The sequence below is a fragment of the Frieseomelitta varia genome, unplaced genomic scaffold (assembly GCF_011392965.1).
Source record: "Frieseomelitta varia isolate USP_RPSP 00005682 unplaced genomic scaffold, Fvar_1.2 scaffold_73, whole genome shotgun sequence".
Classification (NCBI taxonomy): Eukaryota; Metazoa; Arthropoda; class Insecta; order Hymenoptera; family Apidae; genus Frieseomelitta; species Frieseomelitta varia.
The window spans coordinates 3,062-12,545 of NW_025110512.1; the positions used below are offsets into that span (position 1 = coordinate 3,062).

General features: G+C 27.5%; 2 protein-coding genes across 3 annotated transcripts; one reads left to right on the top strand and one right to left on the bottom strand.

Annotated features, from left to right (window-relative positions):
• The first annotated feature begins 829 nt into the window (after window positions 1-829).
• Window positions 830-1,626, top strand: LOC122535504 (U1 small nuclear ribonucleoprotein C). The gene has a single exon (XM_043667084.1). The coding sequence runs from the start codon at window positions 986-988 to the stop codon at window positions 1,496-1,498; it is 513 nt and encodes a 170-aa protein (XP_043523019.1). The 5' UTR covers window positions 830-985; the 3' UTR covers window positions 1,499-1,626.
• Window positions 1,627-2,188: 562 nt separating this feature from the next.
• On the bottom strand, window positions 2,189-7,822 carry LOC122535502. Of its 2 annotated transcripts, none has more exons than XM_043667083.1 (5): window positions 7,563-7,822; window positions 5,848-7,467; window positions 5,527-5,735; window positions 5,323-5,451; window positions 2,189-4,213 (listed from the first exon to the last, which is right to left on the bottom strand). In XM_043667083.1, exons 1-5 carry the CDS (start codon window positions 7,582-7,584, stop codon window positions 2,333-2,335), a joined length of 3,861 nt encoding a protein of 1,286 aa, XP_043523018.1. In that variant the 5' UTR covers window positions 7,585-7,822; the 3' UTR covers window positions 2,189-2,332. The 2 variants fall into 2 exon arrangements, with proteins under 2 accessions (XP_043523018.1, XP_043523017.1); XM_043667082.1 differs by having other exon boundaries at window positions 5,836-7,467; window positions 7,563-7,821.
• Window positions 7,823-9,484: the final 1,662 nt, after the last annotated feature.

Here is a 9,484-nt window from a genome sequence, read left to right on the forward strand (position 1 = left end):
TAATAAATGATTGTATAATGATTTAATATCATGCATTAATATAATTATTATATTAATGCATGATAATATGTTTATAATCAACGTATTCTTATCTTGTATAATAACTATTATTATCTTCTTTGTATTTCATATTTTTGATATTACTATTAATCTATGTTTATATTTCATATTTTTGATATTACTCTTAACCTATGTTCATATCATTTTCCTCTTCCATATATCCACATGCTAATCAAACTATAAAATTTCAATTAAATATTTACATTATGTATTTGTACATTTTATAGAACCTAAATGTTACAGGTTACTTTTTAATAATGTTAATATTGAATTTGTTAATATTGAAAGTAACAGTTAGAATTAAATATAGAATTTATATAAAAAATATACATTAAATTTTTGTATGGTGTAATAAAAAGTATTCAAATTATGCAGTTTATTTGTAACATGTTCTGAATAGACAAAGAATATCATAAATCAAATAACTAGTTACATTTTATCAATTTTAATATTGATTACGAAATTTATATTTTAGAAAAATTGGATATACAAATTGTAAAAAAAATATAAAAATAAATATGAATAATGTTTTTTATTAATAATATTTAGGAAACTGTTGATAAATAATTACACATATAAATTTCATTAGTATGATGATATTATTTTAAAAATAATAACTGCATAACTTTCTGCTATCCTCTTATTATAAAATTATAAATAATTTTATTTTAATTAATATAAAATTAACAGAAAATTGAACTAGAAATTACCCTACACCCTATACCAACAGATAGAGAATAATAGGGAATTTAAGTTTTTCCATGTAACTTGTACATCTTGGTTGCAGTCATAGTCAACGTTTAACGAAAAATATGTGTGTATATAACCTAAAATAAAGTATTAACATTTAGCTGTGAGAAATTCATGCAATTACAAACAATTGTGTGAAAAGTACATTTCCTTACACTGTTTAATTAATAAAACAATGCCGAAATATTATTGTGATTATTGCGACACGTATCTAACGCATGATTCACCAAGTGTAAGAAAAACTCATTGTCAGGGTCGTAAACATAAGGACAATGTCAAATATTTCTATCAAAAATGGATGGAGGAACAAGCGCAACATCTAATTGATGCAACAACAGCAGCATTTAAAGCTGGAAAAATTGCATCTAACCCCTTTGCAGCAAACAAGGGAGCAGCAATTCCACCACCACCAAACCTTGGACCACGTCCTGGTGTACCTCCTCAGGGTCCACCAGGTATGATGCCACCACCAGGAATGCATCCTGGTGGCCCAATGGGCCCTGGAGGTCCAATGATGATGGGACCACATGGACCGATGCCTCCAATGATGGGTATGAGACCACCTATGATGGGACCTATGGGACCAATGGGACCAATGATGGGTCCTATGGGACCTATGGGGCCAATGAGGCCACCGATGAATGGACCACCACCACCTATGGGAGGACCTCCACCAATGAAGAAGTAATAAAGAGAATAAATATAATTTCTTATTAGTTTAATTGTATCGATATAAATGTAATTCATTAATCATAAGAATATTTGACTGATACGTATGTACATATAAAAATAACATATTAAAACATAAATTTCATTCTATAATGTATAATATTTTTGGAGTACTAACTTACTGAAACAATCATAAATTCTTTTATCAACAGTAAAAATAAATTTTAAAAACTAAATACAATGCAAATATTATCTTTATATTTGATATAATAATATATATTTAGTCAAAGTAAAATTTAATTATTGCAACATTATGTTTTAGACAATAAATATGTGTAAGATAAAGAATATGAACATGTTTTATTAAACTACATTTTGCTTGAAAAAATTTTTTTTTTATTTACAAAAAAATAGGCAAAGATAATAATACATGTATACTAGTTTTCTATGTTAATAAAAATAATATTTAATTATATTTTTTTAAAAATATGTAATATATAATTAAGTATATAACTTGTATACAATTAAGATATATGCAAGTATAAGTTCTTAAAATTTATTACTTTTTTTTTAAACTTATTATCTATACATACAAATATAAAACTTAAAGTTATTTTAATATTATATATTATATTATATATAATATATATAGGAGATTGAATCAACCACCTTCAGTAAAGTACACTTACAAAGTATTAATTTAAATAAGAAAGGTTTTTATTATTTATTCTTTTTTCAACTTTATACAAAGGGTTTTTAAAAAAAATTATAGATTTGATATACGAAAAATGCCAACAAATTTTACGTACTTAACATTAGCACATAAACAAAACTGTATTTTAAAAAATAAAATTCATTGCAAATAATTATAAAATGAACTTACATATTTCCTGTGATCTTTCTCTAAATTTATTAATCTTAATAAAGTATCAATATGCTCCTGTTTAAGACTTTTATCATTTATTTTTTTTCTAACTTCTTCAACAGCTTTATTCATATACGGCAAATTAAATTCAAGAGCTTCATTTATAATCTCATTAGCTTTATTTTCTAAAGACGTATCAATATCAGTTTTTTTATTTTCTGTAACTTCTAACTTATTTTCAAGATCTAGTTTTATTTTTTTTGCTTTCTTACATTTTTTCTTCTTTGTAATACTTGTTTCAGAATCAATTATATTATCTTGTTTTTCCTGTACTTTATTTATTTTTGCTTCTTCGTTATTACTGTTTATTAGTTCTGAATCTTTTTCTGTGTTATTTTCTGAAGGTTTTATTTTAGCACAAGGTACACTTTTAGGACTCCTTAACGATACATTGTGTGTGGATTTTTGAAGAGGTATAGTAATTAAATTTGATGAAACAGTGTTTAAATTTACTTTTCGTATAGGCTTTGTCATTAGTACTTCATTATTATTTGAAACATTACATGCCGATTGTGTAGGCACTATGGAATCAATATTAACATGTTCATTAACATGTCTTTCTGATGTGCATGTTTCATTACAAATATTTTCTACATGTGTTATGCCCTGGATATTATTATTTACTGAAATATTTTCAATAGATACAACAGTAGGTTTTTGTTTACCTTGCGCTTTAATTTTTTTTGATGAACACCCATCAGTGTTGCTATTAGTAGATTTCAAACTTTCTATGAATGCAAGATAAGTCGATAGCTTTCTCTTTTTAGCAGCCTTTTTAATTTCATTATTCTTTTCTGTTTTATTATTGTTTTCCTGCTTTTTGTAATATTTTGCAAGGAAACGTTTTAATTCAGTGTCTGTTAATTTACGAGGTAAAAATATTTTGTTATATATAACAATAATTTTTAAATATTTCTCTAAGTATACTTCATCAACTGAGCATTTTCTCAAATGTTTAATACATTTTCTTAATTGCAGTATTAGATCATTATTCTTAGGTTTAGTTAGATATATTTTCCTTAAATTGGCTCTATAATCCATTAATTTTTGTAAAATAGAAACTGAGGTTTGAGGATTTTGAGTAGCATTCAGTGACATTTCTAACTGCTCAATTTGGGCACAAATATGATTTGGATCTCCCAAATTCTTATGTAATTCTTCGATTTTAAATGTTAAATGTCTTGATAACTTTTTGTTTCCACGAGGAAGATTTATAGTAATTTCCAAGTGTTTATCTTCATCGTCTAATTTAAGCCAATAAAGGAAAAGTTCCAGTATATGTTGAGGCAAATGTTCTATTGATCGAACTCTAATCATTAATTCGTTACTTACGTCGTAATACATCTTAATCTCAAATTTAACTACTTTTGATAATTCATCAAGAAAAGTTGGAGCAATACGACCTTTTAAAAGGCTCGTCAAGTGAGAAGGATGTATATCAAGTGTGAAAAGTTTTCGAACATTTTGCTCGCCGTTAAATTTCTTTGTATAAAATGTTCCATATGAATATATAACACAAGAACCTTCTAAATCATTTTTATCTGGGAGAAATGTTCTATGTTTCGCTTTTGTTGGTTTAATTAATGGGATTACATCTTCATTAATATTTTCACAAGTAGGAACTTCATTTTGTAGCTCGCCTGTATAATTTGATACAAATGCTGGTGTTGGAAAATGTTGAGACCATCGATACTCATTACATGTAGAAGAATCATGTCCTCGTTTGGTGCAATTGCAACAGTAGAGTAAATCTGCAGGTTTCATAACTTCGGATAAGTTTTCAGGTATATTTATTTCACATGTTCGTGTCTGCAGTTCAATAAAATGAAATAAAATTACTTTTTACATTTAAACCGTGTATAATATAATTATATAACACGTTCGCTACTAAGTTTTACATACGTATATGTGACATATGTATGGACACGTATATACGAATATTTAAGAAATAAATGAAATCTTATTTGCTTCTATTGGAGATACTTCTATAGAGCAATATATTAAAATTTTATAATTTTATGTAGAGATAATAAAATTTAATTGCATGAAAAAAATGTATAATTTAAAATATATATAGTGTATAAATAAATTGTAAAGAAAACATATATAAATATAAAAATTCTATAAAATTGTATAAGATATGACAGAAATATAAAAAAATTTTAATATATATGGCATACATATACATATGTTTTATTTATTCTCATTATTGTATAATCTGTAGGAATACGCCATTTTCATATACATACTTTAGAAGATATGTGAAATATAAAAGGTTGAGAATGTAAAATATCTGTAATAACAGACTATGCCTGATCTATAGTATTACAATATGTAACTTTTTAATTATTTTAACTGTTTAACATTCACTGCTGCTAAAATGGGATTAACTCTCTGATGGAGTAATTTTACTTTTCATGATTATTTTTCCACGATTTTATTTGTCTTTCTGAAGTAAAATTCATTAGTGTGCAACATAAAATTATGGTCACTAGTATAGAATATTCTTTTTTCAAACATAGCATTTCAAATGATAAACTGGTTTTTGCCAATTAATGTTAAGAGATATAACCTATTGTCTATCATATTAATTAAAAATAATATAGTTCTAAATATGTTTATTTTTGATATATAGTTATTCCTTCATTATTTTAAAAATTTTTATCTTCATTATCCCAGTGCATCATATACATTAATGTGATTCATGGTCCACAGTGAAAAATGATTTATCTGCACCCCAATGACACATATATGTACTCCAGTCGTTTATTTAGAACATTTTGATAATATATATAAAAAAAGATATGTAATATTATATAAAATTATAAAAGTCTAATATTTCTGTGCGATTTTTCCTTCAAATGGCGGTAGCGAACGTGAAAAGTATTTATTTATATTGTATGCAACAGCAAACTCACTGTTTGATGAAATCTTCTCCAAAGATCTGGACATTCTGTTGATTTGTGTCCTACGGCATTACACATGTTACAGTGTAGTATGCGACAAGCTTCACAAGTTTTTCTAAATGTACCCTGCTTTTTACCACACTGTAAAAAATTAACACATTAATACATTTAGAAGAATTAAATACATGACATATTCTTGACAATATATATTCGAACCGTGAGACACATTTTTTGAGGACATCGAGTTTCTGTATGTCCTTGAGTACCACACATATGACATCGAAGAGGCTTGTATGGTTCTGGACAATTATGTCTCTGATGACCTTGTTGGCGACACTTAGTACATTTCATATGCCAATATCTTTGATGTCTGAACAGTTCGGGCATTAGGTCTTCATCTAAAATGGTCCAAAGTCTTGGATCACCTATAATTTATTTATAATACAAAATAATTAAAAATAATAAATTTGTGAATTTAAGTGAATTTGTGAAGAAAATGGATTATATTAATTTCGAATAATTTACTTGACATTTTACTTTGAATTTCTTTTATATCAAAATCTTGTTGTCCCTGAAACTCATAGAAAGCTTTAAGCTTTTCTGACATAGGACGAAAAAAGTATTCTTCCCAATCTTGATTAATTTTAGCATTACTATCATGTTCAGTATTTTCTTTCAAATGATCATCTTCACTTTCTATATTTTTTCTTTGTTTTACACTTGTGCAAGGTTCACTATCACTTGTACAAGGGTCACAAGGATCATAATACCTTTTCCTATTTGGAGTTGATTCATGAGAATTAAGAAAATTTGTTACTGTTACATCTTCTGCAAAATTAATTGATTCATTTTTGTCTCTTTCATATATAACATTTGCATGGACCATTTTTGATGGTGATTGGATTTCAGATGTACTGTCTTTATCAACATGTCGCTCTGACTGAATGTTTTTACTCATTTCCATTATCTCTTTTATATTTGAAGCACCTTTTTGTATTTCTGTACAGTTTAATATTATATCTTCTCTCCCTGATGTATCATCAATGGAATCTGTATTCGAGACATAATTTTCTAAATACTGATCAATTGTAAAAGTTTCTTTTTCAAAATTTTTTACTGAATTCTTTTTCTTTCTTTTAACAAACGAAAGTTCGTCTCCTATATCACTGTCATTGCTTGATATTTTTGACTCTTCATCAGAATCCTTTAAATTTATAATCGGTGGTTGAGGTTTTGGGGGAATAGGTACTTCTAAAATAGATTCATCGGAGTCGCTTTCTGTTTCTGATGATAACACTATTTCCTCAGAATAATTAACAGCTTTTTGTAATTTTTCAGTTGTACTAAAAACCTCATATTTCGTATCTATTTTTTTGTCATTTACAGATTTTTTAACACTCATTTTCTCTTGTTGTTTTTCTTGTAATCTCTCTTCCTCTTCTACTTCTTGTAGTTTCTTTTCTAAGTTTTCATATTTTTCTAAGTACAGTTTATTAATAAACGACTTAGAAAATTCATACTTTCTTAAAATATTGTTAATGTCTTTTTCATTTGACATAGTTTCCTGGTATTTGTTGTTATCACTATCGTGTTTTGTAGGATTTGGAGAAACACATTGATTTGTAGTTGCTTTGTTATTCGAACATTGTAAAAGTTTCAACTCCTCTTTATTTTCATCTTCTATTTTTGGTTTTATATCATTTTCAATGTCACGGATGTCATTGCAATTTAATCCGCTTGTAACATATTCTACACTGTTACTTGTTAACTGTTTTTTATTCTCTGAAAGCTCGATATCTTTTCCTTCTTCCTCTTCTTTCACTGTTACAGCCGAGACATTGTCACTTTTGTCCTTACATAATGTCTCAGATGTGCTTGAAACGCTAACAGAAATAATATCTGGCTTATTATCTTCTAATTCGTTAACCGAATTATCTAGTTTTTTGCAATCTTCGTTATTATTCTTTAGAGAAGTATAACTATCGTTCGCATCTATATGAAGTATGTCATCGTCAGTATTAACAATTTCTAACTTAATATCTGACTTTGTGTCTACGTTATCTATATCACTCGAAGCGTAATAAATTTCAGCATACAATCGTGATTGTAGATCATGATTCACGTCTTCGTCTTCGCTATTTTCGGCTTTACAATAATCTGCAAAAAATTCAAATTTAAATCGACTCGCTGGAATTCTACAGAACTGTACGTTACGCAAATCTAAAAAAGGTTATATCAGAAAGCATTCTCACCACGAAAGACATTATATTCCATTTTTATTCGTGCAAATATAAAAGGTTTACAACACAGATATATTTTCCAATATATGCGAGGTGAAACGCACTGACAGAAAAGAATTCATGCAGTTTTAAAAATAATTCGTATGTCTACATCTATTTTACAACATACTTAACTTCTGTATGCAGAACCTACTTGTTACCTACTAGCGCAGTTAAAGGCAAAGTTCACAATACTCAAAATGTAGTGTTCTCTCCTCCAGAGAGCGTTTACAGCAAACAGACTGTGGCGACGCGAATATTTAAAAAAGCGATGCAGATAAAAAATGAAGAAATAAGGTAGCAGAAAATATTTTGTATTCTCGATTGTTAATAATCAATCAAAGCAAACGGTCGTTATATAATCTTTTTATTATTATTATTGTATATTCTCATTATTAACATTAATAGCTCCTAAATCTCGTAATATATTTATTTAAAGGAGAAAACCTCCGTAAAACATGTATATTATCACAGATGAGGTAAATGAATTTTTTTTTTTTGTCCCACGATTTCCTAGGAATACCTTACCATTTTCGTATCACATCCTGTCGTACCGATTTAGGCAAGTTTTGCACTGTAGCGCTAAAGAACCAGTGATTTTTTTATTATGTCGGTATTTCAGGTTACGGGCCACGAAACTCCATAAGGTGCTTGGTCTATTCATATATCTCGTCTATAGCCTATTTCACAGAGGAGGTGTATGAGCAGACCTTGCATACAATGTATTTTTTCGGCCAACGATTCGGAAGTCTCAGGTCCAGCATACTATTTTCGTGTCACATCCTGTCGTACCGATTCATGCAAGTTTTGCACTGCAGCACTACTAGTGATGAAATTTAAAATTAAAAAATATGGATAGTACTGTCACATCTGCTTCAAAGATCATTTATTGAATTGAAACGTGGTGATACTTCATCAATGAAGGAATATAACGATTTAAAACAGTGATTGATGGGAATTGGAATGAAAAATTCATTATATATTTGATTATTTACATCTATTTAAAGGTATTAAAAAAGATTGATCGAAATATATTTTTTAATAACATAATTAGATATGAATTAGATATGACGGTTTTTACTTATTTTTAGAGTATAATTTCAGAGTTTGAGTGAATTCTGTAAGTGAAAAGCTTGGAAGTATCGAAGAAATGTTCCCACAAATATTGATTAGTATATATTTGATTTCATAAATAAAGTTATATTATATGGTGTAAATTATTTATTGCAGATCATTCGTTTTCGAAATTTTGATGAATTCATTTGTTATGACGAATTTCAATGATACTTGCATACGGTTGGTCATTTGTTGTTATAATTCGTTAAAAATTAATCAATTATTGTTTAAAGCTCAGTAAGTATTTAGTGAAGACAAATTAGAGGTAATATTAAGGGATCAATGTAAAGGAAGATTTCAATTTTCAAGATCATGATTGATCTGATCATAAAAAGATGTTCAATGATTGAAAAATCATTGAACACCTTCTCTTCAGCGAGATGTATTTATTTGAAATTATTTGAATTTCTACAATTTTCGAGAAAAAAATATTTTTATTTTTACACTTGCAGCATGATGTAAAAATAAATATCTTTGAACGAAATAAACTCAAGTTTGTTAAAGCAGAGACCCCACTCATTAAAATAAAAAATTAAGTTAATTGTTCTACAAATTTTTTTCACGAAATAATAACAGTTTAAAGTATTGACAAATTTCTTATCTACTATATGAATATTTTTGTTCTTTTCTAAAATGTCTCATGAATTTTTTGTATTTGATTTAGATTACAGTTTTTTATTTTTTATTCCAAGTTTTCATTTCCTACAAAACATGCGATTACAGCGTACCAACGGTGGAACACGTAATATACTTCCTACGATTCTCGAACTCGAAATCGA